We start from the raw sequence: 23,031 nt of genomic DNA, 5'->3' as shown, positions 1-23,031 counted from the left end.
ATTCACATGCTAGGATTAATCAATTGGATGTTGCATTGCATGCATATAACCTTCAACATATCGAGTATAGACAACTTCCCTAATCATTAGTAGAGGCCGCTATCGAGGCGGGCGGGATTACATGTTCGATCAAAAGAGCTTCCTAATACGTACCCTCACCCCCATACTCCAGATCTCTGTGAACATCCGTGTTCATTGGCATCCACGAGAGTCATTCTAGACATAGAATGCTAAGGGTAACGAGTTCTTGGTGTTCATGTCACTACTTTGTGTCTTGACATGGCACGAGGTATTCGAACGGTTTCCAATTTTCCACAATAAATTGGCGGCGACTCCACAAATGCAAAGCTTGCTCGTTTTCTCCCTAGCGACCCCCGTGGGCCCGCGTCCACAGTTTGGCGACTCTGCTGGGGATAATACACTTACGTGTAGCCAAGGGTGAAACTTAAACAAGGTTAGGGAATAGTTTATACGAGACAGTTGTCGGTTTTCATAACTCGATCTTCCTAGATCGTTTATTCGGCCTTCCTAGGCCCAACCCAACCCATTCGACCAATCGTCCCATCTGGACGGTCCAAATTCTTATCTGGGCCTAAGGATGGATAGCGATTGACGTCAACCATACCATGGTGCTTACTCCTGTTTGTATCAAGGGCTTTCACTACTCGAGGAAATGGACTAGGAATTGGCCTTACTCCTGTTTGGTACGAGCCTCTCCACAGACCCCGGGTTTGATTGCTTGGTATGGCAACCCACCCGTTAAACCAAAACCCTTTTAAATGCACTCAGCATACCGTTATAATGCCTGTATAAATGCTTGTATGTATACGTGATCGCCATTTTTGTAAATAAAACCATGACAAAATTTTGTAAAATAAAATCCTTTTCAAAATGTAAACATAAGCCGAAACTCTGTCCAAATATCGAGTCAAACTTCGGGCCTAATACCCATTTCAAAATCCGTACAAAAAAAAATAACAAAAAAAAAGCCAAAAAAAAAGTCCAAAAAAAAACGAAAAAAAAAAGCATTTTAAACCAAAATATTTTCAAACCATGTAAATGTAAATATGTAAATTCAATTGGGCTAAGTTAGAGTCAAAGTTCAAACCGACTATGTCCTAGTCGGAACCCTGTCGAGTCATAAACCCGTCTTTCTTTACATTTTAGGTCTTTTCAAATTCAAGTCAAGTCCTAAGGCGTCACGCCGTCATTTTGGACCCCCTACCCCAATTCAGTTAGGTTCTAAACATTTCCACACCTCGACTCACACACTCGAGGCTAACACGTCGAGTCATTCCAAAATCCGTCTCTTGAATTCTCCTAATGGCACGTTCGGGACACACATACCCAAACCTTGAGTCAAGTCCATCTTAAAACACGCGTCTTAGAATCACGTGTCATCAATTCCGTCAATCAAGTCAACCACATAAATGTCACTCTGTCAAAGTCAACACTCGAGTCTAAGGTCAGGGTCAAACACCGTGAGTCCAAACACGAGAAGTCACTCACGACATTTCCTGGATTCACAAGTAAAGAGTCTAGTCATCTCGTCTCGTCGTATATCCTTTGTTTGTTGCTCTAGTATGCGTGATCCCACGTCAAATCAAGTTGTAATGCGCATCATTTTCTTCTCGGTAGGAATTCTGCAATTTCCAATGAAAGTGTTGAAGAACGTTTATCTGTCGACGTCAAATAACTAAGTACTACAGTCATTAAGCTTCAAGCCACCGTCGAAGATTTGATCACTCGTGTCACCAATATGGAAAACAAGATAGACATGATGAAACCTTTACCATCCTCTCGCACCCCAAGGCCAGGTCATAGCTTCAACACGACTCACCTATCTAAGAAGGCCAATGAAGACAAGGGAGTCAACCTCTTGGAAACTTCACCCAGAAGGCCGGGACGAGCTCATAGGGAATTCGTTGACCTTGGAACACCACATATGAAGTAGCTCTAAAAAGACTGGTTTCCCAAGGAAAACTTCATCCAATTGGTCCAACCCCGGACCCTGAAAAGATACTGCCTAGATGGAAGGGCAATTCATATAGTCAGTACCATCGGGGTAGGGGACACGATACGGAGGAATGCTTTTGTCTAAAACATATTATTCAAGATATGATCGAGGATGGCAAGCTTCCAATGCCACCATTTGTTGAGCAATTTGATGGGACCGACCCTCTTGGGTCTAATATCACTAAACACAACGAAGAATCATTCCTAGAATTTTTTCATCTCCTCGATCCTCGTGATGACGAAGAGATCAAAGCGCTGAAGAAGGACGATGTCCAAAGTGGAATGCTCATGCTTTCCAAGATAGAGGGATCCATTGATAATCTAAACTCTCGGTTTCCAACATGGGGAATCAACTTGCTGAAATGGGCAAGAAGCTTGAGACCCAACCTTTCAAGATGAAGAGTGTCCGGACAAACCCTCAACCTCATGGTCTCAAGGAGAAAGCAAAAAGTGAGCGATCTATTCCTAGTTCTTCTCATCCAGGAGTCAAAATCAATAAAGGCAACCTCATGGAGCCTTCGTCAAAGAAACCTGACAACTCTCCCAGGTCATTCACAAGTCTAGGCATACCTTATGCCCTAGCCTTGAACAAATTATCCTCTCTAGGTCTCCTTCAACCAATAGGGCCTAGTCCAGACCCAAAAATGAAATCTAAATTTTGGAATGGCAACTCATATTGTCAATACCATAGGGGTAGCGGGCATGATACCGAAGATTGCTATAAGCTCAAGTATGTCATACAAGATGGGATTGAGGATGGTAGGATTTCTGTCTCGCTCCTAACTTGTTCGGGTACAGAAGCTAAGCGACCTTATAGGGAGTTCAACATCGGAGATGATCAAGAAGATGAACGATCCACCAATCATTTGGTGAAAAGAAGGAAAACAGACTCACAAATACCCAACAATCAAACAATCTACATTACCGACGTAAAGGTTATAGAACCTTCACTAGAAAGAGGAACTCGGCATTCAAGGTCATTCTCCAATTTAGGCATGCCTTATACGGTCGCCTTTAAAAGACTCTTTGCCAAAGGACTGATCCAACCAATCGGTCCAACCCCAGACCCTAAGTACGAGAGGAGAGGTCGCTTCTGGGACGGTTCTCAATATTGCTTATTCTATAGGGGTAATGGACACGACACTGAAGAATGTTCCAAACTCAAATATACCATCCACTATATGTTCGATCGCGGCAAGATATCTTTATCGACCCTCGATCTGTTAAGAGAAAAGAACGACCCTCATGGGTGTCTTACTCTTCAAAGACAGGAAGGTCTCTTGGGCCGTTATCCTTCTAGTATTCCCAATGATGAGGACGAGGTGTTCAAATGGGTGAATGCTCAAAGCCAGATGCCAAAGCCAGATGCTGGAAGAGAAAATGTTCAAGCATGGGCCGATGATTACGAGTCTGGATCTAAGATCGCGTCAAAGTCCGAGTCCGAGTCCGAGTCTTAGGCTTTCTATCTCATATTTGTTCTAGTGTCTTTCTTCTTGTCCATTTCCATTCCTAGTGACAACCTGAGGGCTGCCCCACAAGTCACATGTCTTCTCGAGTCTATGTTAAATACATTTATTATCCATTTCAATAAAAGTACACTTTTCAATCCACATATTCTTCATATCTTTTATCCTTTTCCTGTGACAACAAGAATTGGTTTGAGACATTTTAAAATGAACAAACAACAACACATGTCAGTCGATATGAGTGCACGTAGATGATGTTCCATTATATGTTATAGAGGACCTGAGACTCCGTGTTCATTTTCCTTACCTATTCCATGTCTGGCAATAGAAACCTCACTATACCCCAGTTTAGGACGAGCATATCTCAAGAGATTCTAGGACGAATCCAGACCATCTCCCTTGTTAACAATCTATGACGGAAGGCAAGCCCATTCCCCACAATAAACAACCCATGTTTGCTAAAAAACCAACCCGTTTCACACCAAAGGTGCTAGTCTGACCCAAATCCATGGTAGCAAGCAAATCCAAGACGATACGAGCCATGATCAAAGACAAAGGCTCAATCAAGAGAACCCAAGATCAATATCCAAAACAGAAGAGTCAAAAGAAGAAGGCTCAATCAAGCAAGTCAATATCAAAAGTCAATGTTATCTTCAAAAACCGAATCAAGAATTTGAGCAATAAGCCGAGATATATTCTAGACTAAGAATCTGAGTGTGAATCAAGGACGAGTATGAAATCAAATGCTGAACGGAATACTGCTAAAGTCTATATAGAATCAAGATATCGATGAAGATGGTCAGCTAGCGCCCTCACTTAGCCTTTCACACATCACACACCCTAAGTCCTTCTCGAGACCGTTATAGGAAGATAGTTAGGAATTTTGAGAATCCTCTCAAGCTCGTCAAGTATACCCATCCCTTAGGGCCAAGACATGGAAACTTGATCCCACGTCAATTAACCTACCTTTATGTGCTCAGGCTACATCAAGCCTGGAGACTCTATTTCCAAGCCATATTACAAGCCATAATCCCATAAAGCCTTAACACCACAAAATCAAGCTCCAGAGATTTGTTCATCAAAGCCTCTTATTACCGAGCTCCACATTCCAAATATCCAATCCAGTTTCACCTTGACCCAGACACGGAGTCTTCAAATACTTTGCTACCTAGGACGGGACATACCCAATTCATCCTTAGGGTCCACTAAGTGTGCTCACATGACATGAAATTTTTACAAAATTAATTATACCTCTTTGGTCTATGATCAGAGAGAGTTATCTCAAATCTATTTTTCGAGTCACCAAAGGAATATACTCTCCTGACCCATGCACTTTAAGGTCCTGACAACATAAGCTTAGGCACACACCTGAACTACGATTTGGTTTGATTTCACTTCACGTGAATACGTAGGCAGTCCTCAAGGACACAACCATCCCAACTTTCCACCTCAATTACCAACTTTCAACCTCAATTATCAACCATCCCAATTACCAACTTTCTTCCACCTCAACCATCAACCACCTCAATTAACATCCCTTCCACAACCTGTTGGGGTTGGTGTCCTTAACAGTTAGTGCAAGGACTTATAAACCTCTAAAAGGATCAAAGGGCATACTTTTGGTATTATTATCAGTTGATCCACGTTTATCAATAACGGTTGGCTTGCTAGATAAGTTTGACGTTATTGTCATACAGATGGCGGTGATCAACTGGTCCCTAAAAGTCACACCTATAGGATACGTTCGAGAGACGTGACGGTATGAAAATACAGTCATGTAGATGCCAAAATTGACTAACCAGTTAGTCCGAGTTATTTGACTAGTAATTAGTCAAATATGTGATGTTGAGATATTATATTTAATACGGATTAAATATCATGGGCTAAGGCGAATTAACCAGTTAATTCGTAAAATTAAATATACGTGATTTATATTTAATTAAATGTATATTAAAAATAATTATACAATATTGTTTTGTCGGACACGTATTAATAATTCAGCTAACCCGTATTATTAGCCGATGCCTTAATTTCCGATAACCGATAACGATTTATAATACAAACCCGTCATATACATTTTAGTATTTAACGAACCGGACCTCGAGTTAAAACCAAGAGGAAGTGGAAGCCCACTTCCCCTTGTGGGTCACGGTTTTGGCCGAAATAGGAGAACAAAAGGAGACCTCCTCCTCATTAAACCTAATCATCATTTGAAACAAAAAATTAGGGTTTTGAAGAGTATTCTTCTCGAAAAACCCGAGATCTCTCATCTCGACAAAACTCACATCGCTTCTCCCTATATTGCAAGGCAATCGGAGAACACTGTACTAGCACAAGGGCATATCTCGGACAAAGTCTTGGGTGTAACGATTAGGAGGAAATCGCTTTGATTTACATTCTTTACGCCACAATTTAAAGGACCCGAGGTTATTTCTTGTTCCTTATCGTTTCTATTGTTTTTATGTTTTATGACAATATTCGCATGTCTAAATTTACGTTATAGTCCTGCAATTTAAGGGGTAGTATACGGATATTAACCCACAAGTGGTATCAGAGCGAGGCCACGTGAATTTTTCATGTGTTTTTCATAAAACGTTTTTGAAACGATGATTTTCTGCTTTGAAAACCGTGCCTAGTATACACGGCAGATTTTTTTTTCAAACCGTGTCATGTATTACACGGTAATTTCATGTTTTTTTTTCGATTTGGTTTTTGCATATTGTTGTTTTATACAGAGATTATAACAATATGTCATGTTTTGTCAATTGTCAAATTTGTTTTAATGCGTTTTTGATCGAATTTGCAATTGATTTTGTCTCGAAATATGTTTTCACGAGGGTTTTGAATTTTCCAGAGATTTTAGCACTCGATCGACCATGTTTTTAATCGATCGAGTGGCTTTTCTGTATATTTTTTGCTCGATCGAGTCCCTGCTGTACTCGATCGACCCTGTTCCAAAATTTTTGCTCGATTGAGTCCTTGCTTTGTACTCGATGACGACACGCTCAAAACCCTCTCCGCTCGATCGAGTTGTCCTCGTACTCGATCGAGCGATTTGTGATATAGGTACTCGATCGACCTCCAGGTTAGTCGATCGAGTACTCCCTGATTAGCATACCCCTCGATCGACTTGCAGTTCAGTCGATCGAGCCCTTTTGTTCCTCGATCGAGCACTTGTGTCCCTGGATCGAGGGATTTCGTCTTTAACAGCTTTGAAAATTTGTTTCTTTTGATTTAAATTTTCTTTTGGCTTCTATATGTACTTTATACGGATATAGTACACTCGCTTAATAGTGAATCGGTTCACTCACGTACCATATAGTTGTTTTAAAGCGTCTTTAAAATGACGGATTGTAATGGATTAAAATTAAATGATAGAAGCGGTTTTATCACATGAATTTTAATCATTAAAAGGTGGTTTGGATAATTTTAACATAATTACGGAATTATGTCACGAATGAATTTGTTTTTAGTTGATGCATTTTATTTATCATTAATTATGAATGCCGTGAATGCCTTTTTATTACGTATTTAATTTTTACAATTGATTGTAACTTAGTGTGGCCTTAGTAGAACGTGTTACCGTAATGATGGAACACGGTCTTGGTTGTATTTTGAGATCTCGCATCTCCGTTTTGGATTTTTCACTTGTAATTACAGTTTTAATTAGAATGTAAATAGGTTTATATTTGTAATTTTAAATTGTAATTTTTGAGAAGACCAAAGATGGAGACCGGATGCTCACTCCCGTTACTTGGATCAAGATGGAACATCAAGACAAGCTTTTCGGGTCCAACGGTGGATTCCAAAGTTGTATTTTGTTCTTATACTAGGATAGGCCACACTAGGAAATTTTTATTTACGTATTGCATTCCTTTATTTATTTTTCGCAACGATTATTTGCATCATATTCCGCCTAAAAACCAAACCACCTATAATTTATTGCATGAAAACTGACACATATAGAGGTCACGAGTTAGTTTTCATTGACATTCTCATGTCACACGTTTTAAGCCATCATCCAAATAAATTCATTCACGACAGACGCTAGTTATTCGTTCACTTAAAATGAATTATGATTTTGTTGATGGGATCTTCCTCGTATAAACCAAAAATTGAGAACGGTCTTTATAGGTCAAACTCCAATGAGTCCCTTCTTCGTCGGTAGGCATACTATGACCCCTTCTACGTCGGGTAAGTTGGAACCAATTGACCTATTTTATCTCAACACTATGGTCACTCGTACGATCCTGTGATCATGGTGGACTATAGATAGGATTTACAGAAATCTATCGACCAAGAGTTCTTCCTAAGAATTAGCTAAACAGTTGGCTTATCGGTTTACGAAATTGAGTCTTGGGATCACTTGTATCATTCTTGAGGGAGATCAATTATGCAAGTGGGAGAGTCTACATGTTTAAAATGAATTTTAAAATAGACTTAAATCACCTCGATGAGTTGCTTATTTCGTTTTGTTTTCCTTCTTTTTCAAAGTAGATCACGTATTAAACTGCTAAACAACAAATGGTTGGTTCAAGTGATAACCCAATGCCAAGTGCCACATTGGACCGTGAGTCCTGGCTTAGGATCTTCATGAGTCGATGAATCGGTCTACTCGATCAAGAATGACGGATCCAACTTCGCGGGATCGGGAGGCGGATTACGGAATGCTGCCGCTGGCCGACGGAAAGCTCAGATATCTGCTTGAGCCCATGCCGTTAAACCCAGGCCCCACGGCCGAATAAACGAGATCGACAAGTATAACGATTTCGCTTTAGAAGCGGGTGCGGTAAAGAACGTACTTATTTTTGCAATGGAACCCAATTTGCCGAAACGCTTCATAGCCCAAGGTGCAAACAAGATTTTCACCACGCTCACTAAGGAATTCTCGAAAGCACCGAGAATCGTGACCTATGAGCATACCACTCGCTTCTTTGATGCGAGACTCCGGAAGGGCCAACCGGTTAGCCCACACATTCTCAGCATGATTGAGAATGTCGAGAAACCGGAGACCTTTAATCGTAACATCGGCGAGAATATTGTTATCGACCGTATTCTTCACTCACTCCACGATGGTTATTCGCAATTCAGAGCGAATTACTATATGAATGATTTGAAGAAAACTCCCCATGAATTGCACTCCCTCCTCGTACATGACCGAGAAGGACATGAAGTTCATGGGAGTTCGAAACAGATGTTCTCGTTGTGTCAAACAAAGGAAAGGTAAGGGCAAAGCTCCGGCAAACCTAACAAAGAGGTAAGGCGAAGTTCAAGAAGTCGGGTTCAGGTAAGAGTGGTCCTGGTGAGGCGAGTAACTCATCAGGCATGACAAAGAGCAAGAGTGAAAACATGGAATGCCACCATTGCCACATGATGGGCATTGAGACGCACATGTCCTGTTTATCATGAGGACTTAAAGGCAGGTCGTGTTAAACCTGTTGGTATGTCTTCTCTCTCTTCTACTTTTATTCATATGATTGAGATTAACCACGCAAGTTACGGAACTTGGGTACTTGATACTGGTTGTGGTTCTCATCTGTGTAATCATGTACAGGGGCTCCGAAACATCGAACCCCTCGTAAAGGGTGAGGTGGACCTGCGTGTTGGGAATGGAGCAAGAGTAGCTGCCATCTCCAAGGGGACATATGTGATCCAGCTTCCAAGCGGATTTGAGTTGTCATTATATGACTGATATTATGTACCTAGTCTTTCCAAAAACATTATTTCGGTTTTCGCGCTTGATAAACTTGGTTTTTCATTTGTAATAGAAAACAATGCTTGCATTTTCTCATTACACGATATGATTTACTGGCAAGGCAGTTTCCATGAACGGAATTTATGTTTTAGATCAGACCTCGGAAATATTACACGTAATGAATAAAAAGTTAAAGGTTGGTGACAAAGATCAAACGTATCTATGGCACTGCCGTATGGGACACATTAATGAGAAACGCGTAAAACAGCTCATCAAACATGGAGCTATCTCGGCCTTTGATTTTCAATCATTTGGCACGTGTGAATCATGTCTCATCGGTAAGATGACTCGTATTTCCTTCAAAGGTGTTGGAATGCGCGCTGCTGACCTATTAGGGCTCATACACACGGATGTATGTGGTCCTATGTCAATCACCGCACGAGAAGGCTATAGGTATTTCATCACTTTCACGGACGATTTGAGTAGATATGGCTATGTCTACTTAATGAAGCACAAAAGTGAATCCTTTGAGAAATTCAAGGAATACCAAAATAGGGTACAGAACCTATTAGGTAGAAAGATTAAAACACTGCGTTCAGATCGTGGTGGCGAGTATCTTTCTCACGAGTTTGATCAACACCTAAAGGACTGTGGGATTGCCCTACAGTTAACTCCACCTGGAACACCTCAGTTGAATGGTGTGTCCGAACGGAGAAATCGAACACTACTTGATATGGTTCGATCCATGATGAGTCACACGGTTTTACCTGATTCATTATGGGGTTATGCTCTATTGTCAGCCGCTCTAATACTTAACCGAAGTCCGTCTAAAGCTGTTGACAAGACTCCATATGAACTATGGAAGGGAACGGTCCCCAACTTGTCCTTTATACGGGTTTGGGGCTGCGAGGCTTATGTCAAGTGGAGACCTGAAGATAAGCTCGGCCCGCGATCGGTCAAGACATACTTTATAGGTTATCCTAAAGGATCACGTGGTCATTACTTCTATTCGCCAACCGAACAACGTGTTTTTGTTGCGGCTAGTGCGACATTCTTAGAGAAGGAATTTCTCGAGAATGCAAAGAGTGATAGAACCTTCGACCTGTCGGAGATTCCAGAACCAAATACCGAGCAACTATTGGAGGAACCTATTCCTTCAATCCCGGCTGCGGTGAACATTCCTGAGGAACCTAGGAGGTCGGGAAGAGTCTCTATTCCTCCTGGACGATATACATCGGTATGGTCGAGGAACATGACATAGATGACGTTCTACTCTTAACGAGTAGTGAACCCGCAACCTATAAAGGTGCCATGACCGTTCGACTCAAAGCTATGGCTTGAGGCCATGCAATCCGAGATGGACTCCATGTATGAGAACAACGTGTGGGATCTTGTTGACTTACCTGCTAAGGTTCGTCCCCTTCAATGCAAATGGCTTTACAAGATAAAGCATTCTGCAGTGGAAGGTCGCAAGATATCTACAAAGCACGACTAGTTGCAAAAGGTTTCACCCAAGTGCCAGGTTTGCACTACGATGAGATTTTTGCACCCGTAGTTATCTTTGCGTTCCATTCGGATTATCTTAGCGATCGCCGCTTTTCATGACTATGAAATTTGGCAAATGGACGTGAAGACCGCCTTCTTAAACGGCTTTTTGGAGGAAGAGTTGTACATGGTACAACCCGAAGGTTTCATCGATCCTGAACATCCTAAGAAAGTATGCAAGCTTAAGCGTTCCATTTATGGACTTAAGCAAGCATCACGGAGTTGGAATCATCGCTTCGACCAAGTGATAAAAGAAAATGGATTTACTCGATCGGTCGAGGAACCATGTCTATATATCAAGTCGAGTGGGAGCAAGATTGTCTTCCTAATATTGTATGTTGACGACATACTCCTGATTGGGAATGACATACCTCTCTTAACTTCGGTGAAAGTATGGTTGAAGAACCATTTCCGGATGAAAGACCCGGGAGAGGCACAAAGAATTCTAGGCATCCGTATCTATCGAGATAGATCACGACGGATGTTATCTCTCGATCGGAGTCTTACATAGACAAAGTCCTAGAGAGATTCAAAGCATGACTAACTCCAAGAAGGGTTCCTTCCCATGGCTCCGGGGTGCATTTGAGCAAGTCTCGTGGCACCGAGACACCGGAAGAGAAAGAGCGCATGACACGGATTCCTTATGCTTCGGCTATAGGATCAATCATGTATGCCATGATATGCACACGTCCGGACGTGGCATATGCATTGAGTATGACAAGTCGATTCCAACAAAGAACCAGGTGAACCACATTGGTGGGCTCGTCAAGAACATTCTTAAGTACCTCCGGAGGACTAAAGATTGGGCATTGACTTATGGAGGCTCTCAAACGCTATGCGCGCAACCGATTCTGTGAGATGCTAGCTTCCAAACGGATCGTGATGACTCGAAATCTCGGTCGGGATTCGTTTTACTCTTAATGGCGCTATGATCACCGGAAGAGTTCGAAACAAATCTGTTACAAAGAGATTCTACGACCGAGTCCGAGTACTATGCCACGTCTGAAGCTACAAAGGAAGCGATATGGATGCGTCAATTCTTACATGGGCTATCTGTAGTGCCTAGTTCGAATGACCCGATCACCATCTATTGCGACAATAGTGGTGCCATCTTCCAAGCTAAGGAGCCTAAGTCTAGCAACAAGTCTAGACATGTACAACGGAAAGCTCATCTAATCCGGGATTACGTGGAGCAAAAGACAGGAGTGATAGAAAAGATTGCTACAGATGACAACATAGCAGATCCTCTCACTAAAGCATTACGACAAGATAAGCATGAAGGGCACGTTAATTCCATGGGAATTAAACGTGTTCCTAAGTTGTAGTACTCTTTTATGGATCAGATTCATTCTCCTTTGTACTCTATACGACATCATCGTTTTGATATTTTATATATATATTTTGTTTTTCATGTGGAATTGTACGACGATTTTGAACACCACAAAGTGAATCGAACAAACATCATATCTTGTTAGTCCTTAATTGCCCACATGAGCTGATAACTCGGCAATTATTTTGTGACGTTGGTTGATGGTGGGTTCAACGAGCCATAAGTCAACCGGTTGATGACCAATCACGAGGCGATTTATACGGATATTTCGTAGGACACCATTGTGACATCGACGTGGAGTCCTAAATGTTTTATAACATTCGTTGCCTGGTCGTGGATAGGACTTCCATGGTGATCCTTAGAGTCGAATCTCTTGACTATCGACTGTCTCTTGAGACTACGGCAGATTTTGGGTGACTTTGGTTTCTTTCTCACGGTCATCCGTAACAGGGGGCCAAGTAGATTTTTTCTGGGTCATTTCATGCTGTGCTTAGATCGGAAGGAGTCGAGTTGAAGGAAATATTCAGCCTTTATCGTACTCGATATTTCTCGGGGCCACTCGAGGAGTCAGAATCGAAATGCATGGCCATGCTCGGATACGGATTCGTTTTATCGGTTAAGTTACTCTCTAGTCGGGGAAACCACTCTAGATACAGATCGATTGTAAATACGACCTTTGCGGATCCGGATCTGCAAATTGTTTTACATTGAGTGGGAGAAATTTTTAAATGAATATGAGAATCGGTTATCGCACATACACTTGTACGGACAAGTGGGAGTTTGTTGGAGCTTGTGTCCTCCAATTAGTGCGGATAACGTCATTGCACATGCACTTGTACGGACAAGTGGGAGCTTGTTGGGGTTGGTGTCCTTAACAGTTAGTGCAAGGACTTATAAACCTCTAAAAGGATCAAAGGGCATACTTTTGGTATTATTATCGGTTGATCCACGTTTATCAATAACGGTTGGCTTGCTAGATAAGTTTGACGTTATTGTCATACGATGGCGGTGATCAATCGTCCCTAAAAGTCACACCTATAGGATACGTTCGAGAGACGTGACGGTATGAAAATACAGTCATGTAGATGCCAAAATTGACTAACCAATTAGTCCGAGTTATTTGACTAGTAATTAGTCAAATATGTGATGTTGAGATATTATATTTAATACGGATTAAATATCATGGGCTAAGGCGAATTAACCGGTTAATTCGTAAAATTAAATATACGTGATTTATATTTAATTAAATGTATATTAAAAATAATTATACAATCTTTTTTTTGTCGGACACGTATTAATAATTCAGACTAACCCGTATTATTAGGCGATGCCTTAATTTCCGATAACCGATAACGATTTATAATACAAACCCGTCATATACATTTTAGTATTTAACGAACCGGACCTCGAGTTAAAACCAAGAGGAAGTGGAAGCCCACTTCCCCTTGTGGGTCACGGTTTTGGCCGAAATAGGAGAACAAAAGGAGACCTCCTCCTTCTCATTAAACCTAATCATCATTTGAAACAAAAATTAGGGTTTTGAAGAGTATTCTTCTCTGAAAAACCTGAGATCTCTCATCTCGACAAAACTCACATCAGTTCTCCCTATATTGCAAGGCAATCGGAGAACACTGTACTAGCACAAGGGCATATCTCGGACAAAGTCTTGGGTGTAACGATTAGGAGGAAATCTGCTTTGATTTCTGTTCTTTACGCCACAATTTAAAGGACCCGAGGTTATTTCTTGTTCCTTATCGTTTCTATTGTTTTTATGTTTTATGACAATATTCGCATGTCTAAATTTACGTTATAGTCCTGCAATTTAAGGGGTAGTATACGGATATTAACCCACACAACCAACACTTCTATACTGGGGGCTCCTTATTGTCGCCCAGTCTCTTTTTTACCAAATTCCAAAGTCATCTTCTCATCCTGGGGGCTTCTCTTCCGAGATGCCACCCTTTCTTTATTCCTCTCTCATTCGAGTCTAGCTAGTGCTCGGTCCAGGCGATGATGAGGCCTTAGATCGATTCTTGAAGTTATTGGGCCTCAAGAGGAGTCTCTTTTATAGCAAACAATGTCAAAAGATGTCCAAGTAGACAGCTGATCCATGGCTCATGCCTTGCCTTTATATGCCATCATTATTCTACCTTTGGAACTGATACGCATTGTCACCCACACTCGGCTAGGGGTTGCGCATACTTAGGCAAAGTTATCCCTGCGTCGTATCGAATTCATCCCTATGTCGCGTCAGTCAAACCTAATTCTACATTTCGTGTCCGTATAGGGTCTACGTCGCGTCAGTCACGTGTTTAAAGCCCATTTGAATATGCATATGCATTGCAAACGTCAAATTTATTTGAGCAAGTTTTAAATAACTTCTATAAAAGAAACAACTTTTGCAAAACCTATGTGTTTCCTCATGCGTATGTGTTATTTTTCTATTAGATTGCGTTCTTGTGTGGCCACTAACCATGCAAGTAAGTATCAGAAGCAGTGCTCGCTCCAACTGGGGGCTTCGCTCAAGTTCTCGTTCTGTGAACTGTCGCAGTACTTTATCAAGACTTCCCTTGCAACAACGAGCGGATATTCTCTGACAGGTGTTTTGACACACCTCAATTATGTTCCCCCATCGAGAGTTCAAGATAGCCAATTGTCCCTCTCAACACGTGGAGTTCAACATCAATCTCAAGTTTTACCGAATTTTGTTTGAAGACCGACCCAAGCAGATTTTTTCCCAGCGAGAGTTCAAGACAGCCATTTGTCCCTCTAAACACGTGGAGTTCAACCTCAATCTCAAGTTTTACCGAAGTTTGTTTGAAGATCGACCCAAGCAGATTTCTCCCAGTAGTTTCTACCGACGTCTTGCTACCCTCAACATTATTGTTTCCTTGCGGAGTTCAACAAAGGTGTCGTTCTCCAGAAGTTCCCAAACCAGCGCCTCCTTCCTTAGGTTCGTAAACCCAAAGTTAGGATTCTTACCCCTAGATTCTTAGATCCCAAAATGGCTTCCTTTAGGTTCATAAACCTTTAAGCTCCCACACCAACATCCTTAGGTTCATAAACCCATAAATCCTTTTGGAGTTCTCATACCTCAGAAAGCTTAAGTGCACGCGTTTAAAATAAGAATTAGTAACCCATTAAGTTCCTAAACTTAACCCTAGGATCCCCATTCCTCTTAGGTTCATAAGCCTTTAAGTTCCCATACCAGCCGTCCTCTTTAGGTTCCCAAACTCCCTAGAGTTCATACACTTCTACCCTTAGGATCATATTCCTTTGGGATCACCTTTTCTCTTTAGGATCATATTCTTTTAGGATCACCTTTTCTCTTTAGGATCATAATCCTTTAGGATCACTTTTTCTTAGAGTTCCTATACCCAAACCTTGGTTACCCCTTAGGTTGAACTTATATTTGACCTCCTTTCCGTCGATGCTTTCCTTTAGGGTCCCACACCCTAGCACAATCCTTATATATCTTTTAGGTCTTAACCTTAGCTCCTACGCTTAACCTTAGATCCTATGCACCTCCGGAAACGTCTCGGGAAAGAAGTCTCGGGTATGATTTTTTCTTATGGCTGGCGAGCTTCCTTACGTAGTCTAATGGACTTTAAACGACCCTCCCCGATAGTCGACAGACTCTAAAATGTTCCCGACGACAGGTCCTTGACTCAGACCCCTTGAGCCGCCTCGCGTCGCCATAGTCGTCAGGTTGTAATCTTTGATTGACCTGATGGCTATACTTTGACTTTCGCCTTGTCCAAGCCTCAGTCAAAGTGGGGGCTCTGTAGATACCTCATTTCTGCACCTCCCGCAAGCCACCAGTGATGATTGGGCCGCATGTTTGGTACACGGAACGATTTATGACAATTCGTAAGTTTATCGTCAAGTGATAGCTCAAATACTTGTGTCTACCCCTTGGTTGTCATCTAGGTGTTATTACGGTCGTTTTGGCAGTAATTAGAGTACATTTGGAGTCCGGGTCAAAAACCGTCTTCATTTCCTAAAACCGTCAAATCCCGAGTCAAAAGCAATGTGCTTGTCTACCTAAAGTTAGGATGTCATAAAATGTTATGGATATATCTCATTTGGAGTCACATGTCACTTCTTTGGGCTAAACTTAAAGTTTAAATTACAAAATGTGCATTTCATTTAGCTAAAATGACAACCCGGCCTTTAGGCCCGTTTTACGAGGTGATAACGACTTTTTTGGGTCAGGCCTATTTCACATAAAGTTCTAGATCTTTCTCTTAGCTTTCCAACGCCACCAAAATAACCTTATTCCGAGTCTTGTAAAGAAAGTTATGCCTAAAATACGACAGGCTGTCAAACGCGATTTCTTGCGCAGGAGGAAACCGCTGGGGAAAGGACGCAGTAAGTGTTGCGCCTCTTCCAAGGGACGCAACACCTACTGCGCCTTTTCTCCAGGCTTTCTTTTTGTCTAAGTTTCCGTATTTAACCTAAGTCGGTTATTTCCGGATCTTTCCTTCCGTAACCCTAATTCCTCCGTGTGATTAGTGTTAATAGGGACCTTCGTCCCTCATATTTCTCACGCGAGTGTCCGCCCTTCTCTTCTCCCTTTGCATTCTAAGACCACGCTCTTGCTTTTTGGCGTCTACGTGCTTGAACTTTCGACCACGTAAGCCCGGATCCTTCTGAGTACCAGCCTCGTTTTGCATGACCGACCAATTTGACCAACTCCACATCAATCAACTTAATCAACTTTGTTTAATTTCCTCTTAGAGGGCACTTTCGTCGTACATTCGAGTCGAGCATCACTAAACGTTAACTTAATTAATCTCGTTTCGTCAAACATGTAAGTCTGAGGGTGTAAATCCCATCTTTTAATATTGTCTTTATTTTTGTAATCGTTATTGTAAGGTTTACGTCGAAACATATTCAAAACCGATTTATAAAACCTTTATTCCAACCCTTTTTACGGATTAACGGGAGACAGATGTCGAAAAGGAACGCAGCAACTGCTGCGCCTCTTCGAAGGGACGCAGCACATGCTGCGCCTCTTCCTGAGGCTGCCGCAGTTCCTGCTTTCCTTCTTCTTCCTTCGTCTTTTGTTTAATTTGCTTGTGCTTCTTTGTTTCGTCTTTGTTTGTTTTTATTTCTTTGACATGATAATTTCATCATATAATTCATTAGTAATTCATCATCGTTTAGTTCCCGACTTAAATCCCAAGTAATTCATATTTGCGGGTCTTCGACATTAAAATCAATCCGGGTTTTAAAGATTCGATTCATCAATATCAAGTCTCTGAAATTCATCTTTTGTATATTTTCATCTGTTATTTATCGTCATCATCATCATTAGTTCGTCATTAGTAACCTAATTAACTTATTTAATTTAATTCATTGTTAACCTCATAATTAATCCTGTAATTAATTTGTTCCAATTAGTTTTATCTCATGTTTTATAGTTTTTATGACCAATTTGCATGTAAATAATACGCTAAATCACTTCTATCCGAGTCAAATATCAATTATCGATCCTTTAAATCACCAATGAACGTTAACGACATGCAATTCCGGCTTCATAGCCAGAATTCACCTCAGGAACAGACGCAGTGAGCACTGCGCCTCTTCCAAAGGACGCAGCTCTGCTGCGCCTGTTTCGGATTGAATTCTGCCTCTGAACTTTCGTTGTTGCTTTGACATAGTTTATTAGTTTACGTATTAATTAACTATTACTCGTATTATCACCTAATAATCTGTTCATTTATTTATTTTCCCTTTTCTTTTCTAAACTCATCCGTTTTAAGTGTATTTTCGACGTAAATCAATTAACCCATTGTAATTATTGTAATTTTCTTTATTGTATTTTTTATTGTATTTCTTTATCATATTGTTTGTATGCTCTCACATGCAATTAACCTAAATTTCTACCTCGACATTAATGCATGTTAAATTACGTGTTAACCGACTTAGTCTAAATTCACATGCTAGGATTAATCAATTGGATGTTGCATTGCATGCATATAACCTTCAACATATCGAGTATAGACAACTTCCCTAATCATTAGTAGAGGCCACTATCGAGGCGGGCGGGATTAGGTGTTCGATCAAAAGAGCTTCCTAATACGTACCCTCACCCCTTACTCCAGATCTCTGTGAACATCCGTGTTCATTGGCATCCACGAGAGTCATTCTAGACATAGAATGCTAAGGGTAACGAGTTCTTGGTGTTCATGTCACTACTTTGTGTCTTGACATGGCACGAGGTATTCGAACGGTTTCCAATTTTCCACAATAAATTGGTGGCGACTCCACAAATGCAAAGCTTGCTCGCTTTCTCCCGAGCGACCCCCGTGGGCCCGCGTCCACAAAAAGATAAAAAATTAAATTATGGAATAGAAATATCCGGAATATTCCAGAACATTCCGACTCGACATTTTAAACGGTTTATTAGAAAATGAAGCGGTTTTTGACCCGGACTCCAAATGAACTCTAATTACTGTCAAAACGACCGTAATGGTATGTAGATGACAACCAAGGGGTAGACACAAGTATTTGAGCTATCACTTGATGATAAACCTATGAACTGTCATAAATCATTTCATGTACCAAACATGCGGCTCAATCATCACCGGGTGGCTTGCGGGAGGTGCAGAAATGAGGTCTCTACAGCACTACACTCTTCGGTGAAAGCAATGGCCTCAACCTCATTGAAGGATCGCTTCTTTGAGAGGATTTCCTTCATAAACTTTGAGTAGGAAGGGACTTGGGTAAGCAATTCTATAAATGGGACGGTGACTTGTAAATTCTTAACAACTTCCAAGAACTTACCAAACTTACCTTCCTCCTTGTGTTTTGCTAGACGATGGGGAAACGACACTTGAACAACTTCCTTTGGAGGAGCATCCTCCACATCTTTCTCTTTCTCAACCTCAATAGGAGCATCCACCTTATAAGAAAAGGCATCACCCTCCTTAGCATTAGGAGAGACTTCTTTCTCAACAATCACCTCATTACTCTCTTTGGTACCAAGCTTATTATTTCTCTTATGCCACAAAAAGCGATGAGAAAATGGCACACGATCCCTAACAAGAGGCTCTTCATTAGCCTTCTTTTTATCATTTCCCCCAAACTTGGGCTTTTTAACAACCACTTCGTTATCCAAAGTCATGGATGGCCCATCATAGCTTGTACCACTTCTCAAATAAATAGCATTAACGGTCTCATGTGGTTGCGTACTTTGGGGCGGTAGTTGGCCGGTCTTCCTTGAAGAGCTAGATGCGGCTAGTCGAGCCATTTGTTGCTCTAACATTTTGATTGCGGCATAGTGAGCTTGATCTCTCTTTTGGATTTGAGCCAACAATTCCCTTTGCATTTGAACCATCAAAGCCTCAAGTTTACCTTCTCCTTGGTTATTTTGTTGGCCATTTTGTGGTGGACCTTGATTTTGTTGGTAATTTTGTTGAGGTGGCCTTTGTTGTTGGTTTTGAAAACCCAGCAGATGATTATACTTTTGTTGTTGAGGGACAAAGTTATTCTATGGTTGGGGCACAAAATTTTGTTGGGGTTAAGGGCTTAGCACATTGTTGCTTGTGTAAGACAAGTTCAGATGGAATTTTGAGTTCGGGTTGTATGTATTTGAAAATGTACCCGGTGGATAAGAACTTTGTCTAATAGCTTGGTAAGCACATACCTCCTCCATAGTAGCTTGGCAATGAGCGGCATAATGACCCGCACCTCCACAACCTTCACACACAATGATTTGACTAGTAGAGGAAATGTCAGTGAGTTGTTAAAAAGAATCTCTAGTATCTCGTTCCGCCAATTGTTGTTGGAGTAAGGCAATTTGAGCTAGTAAGACTGGATTGTCCGAGGATTCTTCTTTACCTTTTAGTGGCACACTTTGGGAATTGACATATTGCGCATCATGGATCGCCATAGATTCGATTGTGGCATGAGCAATATCGGTGTCAATTTGATCAAACCGCCCATTGTTGGCGGAATCTAGAATCCTTCAGGACTCGGCACAACATCCATTGTAGAATGTTATAGCTAGGAACCAAGAATCCAACCCATGATGTGGGCATTGCCTTTGCAACTCTTTGTGCCTCTCCCAAGCCTCATATAAGCTCTCAAGAGCTTGTTGACGGAATCCGGTGATTTGGCTCCTTAAGGTTTGAGTTTTCTCCGGTGGAAAAAACTTTTGATGAAAAGCAAGAGCCAATGTCTCCCAATTTGTGATCCCCATGGTGGTGCGATCAAGGCTATTGATCCATAGTTTTGCCTTGTCCTTCAAAGAGAAAGGGAAAAGTATTTCCCTAATTTGGGCTTGAGTGACGCCCGTTTGTCGAATCATGGAGTAATAATCGCAAAAGTTTTGCACATGCAAGTTGGGATCCTCCAAAGGACTTCCCCCAAAATGCTTCCTCTCCACAAGGCTAATGAAAGCCGGTTTGATCTCGAATTTCAGCGCGGTAATTTGAGTAGTTGTAATACCGACCGGAAGCATAGCCGCGGTGGGCTTGGAGTGATCGGAAAGTTTCACCATCTTCTTGGTTGGAGATGGTGGTGGTGGTGGAGATGATGAAAACCTCCTCCTCTTCAAGAGCTTTAAGATATAAGTAAGACTTTCTAGCATTTTCAACTTGTACGGGAGAAGCGGCTTCTTTCACTTCTTTTCAAAAACGTCGTCTTCTCCGAAAGGTTTTCTCGGGCTCAGAATCCAGTGAAAGCAAATCTCCACTACGAGAAGACCTGGGCATAAGATAATAATCTCTAGAAAATGATAAGTAACAGTATCAAGGAACAAGTGTTCCTTAAGACAAAAGAAAACAAGATATAAATCGACAAATCTAAACGCAATAAAACAGTGCTCCCCGGAAACGGCGCCAAAATTTGATAGGCTAAGTCGCACACCTAACAAAGATAATTTCCCTAAACACAAATTAATGTAGTAATGGGGGTCGAACACAAGGAGACGGGAATTGCGCTATGAAATGCTATGAAAATATTTCTATCAAGGTCGATTACGTTTGGTTTGATTTATTGGTTGGTTTGATGGTTAGCAAATAAAGTGATATAACAATATATGATTAAAGGAGTTTAGGGGAGTCGGGTCACACATGCAAATGTAAATATATATTCATGCTAAACTCGGAGATAATAACATTGTCAATTGTTTAGGCTTAAAGACACCCACCTCACGATATTAGTATCAACCATAGACCGGGTCCTAGAGAAACTCTCGTTTATGACTAGGTCGTCCTACTACACATGCTTAGTCTAATCCGATTCTATGCCTCTCGACTTATAGAACGAATTAAAAAACTTAATCAATAAATAAGGCCTTTAAACAAAGATTAAACGTGACGATACAAACATGTGATATAAACAATTAGGCAATATTATGTCAACCTAATTTATCATTTTACATATATTAGTTATTGCATGGCTTCCCTAGTTCTTAGACTAAGGAAAATTAACTACTCATGTTGAAATGTGAACTACAAACTATGTTGTAAGAAATGCTAGACATGCTTATAAAAATGATATAAACTTAATGGTGAAACATAAAATGTAATAATATACTATGTGATATAATAAAAGTACTAATCGTAAAACTATGTGATAACTAAAATAGAAATGTAAACTAATAAACTAAAAATAGAATTACCGAAATAGAAATGGAACTTGAACTAGAACTTGCAAGGAAGAACAATATGAGAACCAAAAGCTTGAATATAATGAGAACCAAATGTTTAACAACCAAATGTTTAACAATATTAAAACTAAAGATGAAAACTAAGAGAGAATTTTGCTTAAGGCTAAGAGAGAGTGAAGTAGTGTATGAAAGACGTATGAAAAGATATCTCCCTAATGACGGATTAAGGCCCCTATTTATAATAAAATAGAGGCATAACGTAAGAGTCCAAGAGGGGGTCAACCCCGATCGGGGTTGCCAGCCCCGATCGGGGGCGTAGCAATCCGGTCTTATTCCTTCATTTCTTGATTAAATGCTCCAAGGATCCTATGCTCATGCTTAATTGCCTTGTTAATTCTCCGTAAATGCCTTGACTAAATGCCTGTGTGGAATCCAATTTTGGCATCCAATGATCTTGATTTATATTTGGAGCTTCATTTAGCAAATCCATTAACCAAACTTGTTTTCTTGATGGCTCGGGATTAATTTCTTCCCAAAATGCCCTTGTATGATTATCACTTGCTTCCACTTAGCTTAGTGATCCTTGGTGCTTGCAAATGTGATAGGAAAAAGCCTCTAAATTCTTAGATTCCTACAAGATGTAACAAATACAAACAATATACCTAGAACACAAGATTAGCTCTCAAATATACTAATTAAAGTATGATATGCAATCAAAACCGAGCTAAAATGTGGGGTAAAAGTATATATAAAATGAACACATCAAAGGGCATTAGTTTTCTGTGGTGGAAAATACCTCTTGTAGAATGCAAGAGCTAATGAAGTCCAGTTAGTAACTGCGTCGGTCTCTATATCCAAATCACGAAGCCACTCAGCTGCATCATCTCGCAAAGAGAAAGGAAATAAAGTCTGTTTGACTTGATCTTGAGTCACCCCAGCTGTTAAAGGAATAGAACATCAATATGTAACAAATTTCTCCATGTGCTTTGCGGGGTCCTCTCCAGCTTTTCCTCCAAACATATTTCTCTCTACAAAGCTTATATAGGAAGGCTTGATCTCAAAAGTCCCCTTATTAGTGGTAGGGAGCTTGAAGCCTTTAGGAATAGAAGCAACCATGGGTTCGAAATGACTTGCCAAGGTCGGCATCTTTGATGTTGTAGAAACCACAGGTGCAGAAATAAGTGTGTCCTCTTCAAAGGACGAATCTTTTGCAAAAGTATACCGCTCGTAGTCAAGTGTACTCAAGTCTTCCACCTGACTTACTTCTCTTTGAAATTTTCATCTGTACCGAAAAGTCTTCTCTGGCTCGGGATCAAAAGGTATAATCTCTAACCTGTTAGACCTGGGCATACACGAA

General features: G+C 40.9%; 1 protein-coding gene and 1 non-coding gene across 2 annotated transcripts in view; one reads left to right on the top strand and one right to left on the bottom strand.

Annotated features, from left to right (window-relative positions):
• Nucleotides 1–19,325, bottom strand: part of LOC141588123 (uncharacterized) — a 39,959-nt gene extending 20,634 nt beyond the window's left edge. Inside the window, exon 1 of the mRNA XM_074409578.1 lies at nt 18,945–19,325. Coding sequence (XP_074265679.1) covers nt 18,945–19,325 — 381 coding nt within the window. The remainder of the gene's footprint in view (nt 1–18,944) is intronic.
• A 757-nt stretch (nt 19,326–20,082) lies between these two features.
• On the top strand, nt 20,083–20,190 carry LOC141589142 (small nucleolar RNA R71). Its single transcript, XR_012520092.1, has one exon. It is a non-coding gene; the product is annotated as a small nucleolar RNA R71 (small nucleolar RNA).
• The last annotated feature ends 2,841 nt before the right edge of the window (nt 20,191–23,031 follow it).

This window comes from Silene latifolia, chromosome 6, assembly GCF_048544455.1.
Source record: "Silene latifolia isolate original U9 population chromosome 6, ASM4854445v1, whole genome shotgun sequence".
Classification (NCBI taxonomy): domain Eukaryota; kingdom Viridiplantae; phylum Streptophyta; class Magnoliopsida; order Caryophyllales; family Caryophyllaceae; genus Silene; species Silene latifolia.
Note: the sequence above shows the minus strand (reverse complement) of the source record. Positions and strands in the feature narration are given on the sequence as shown.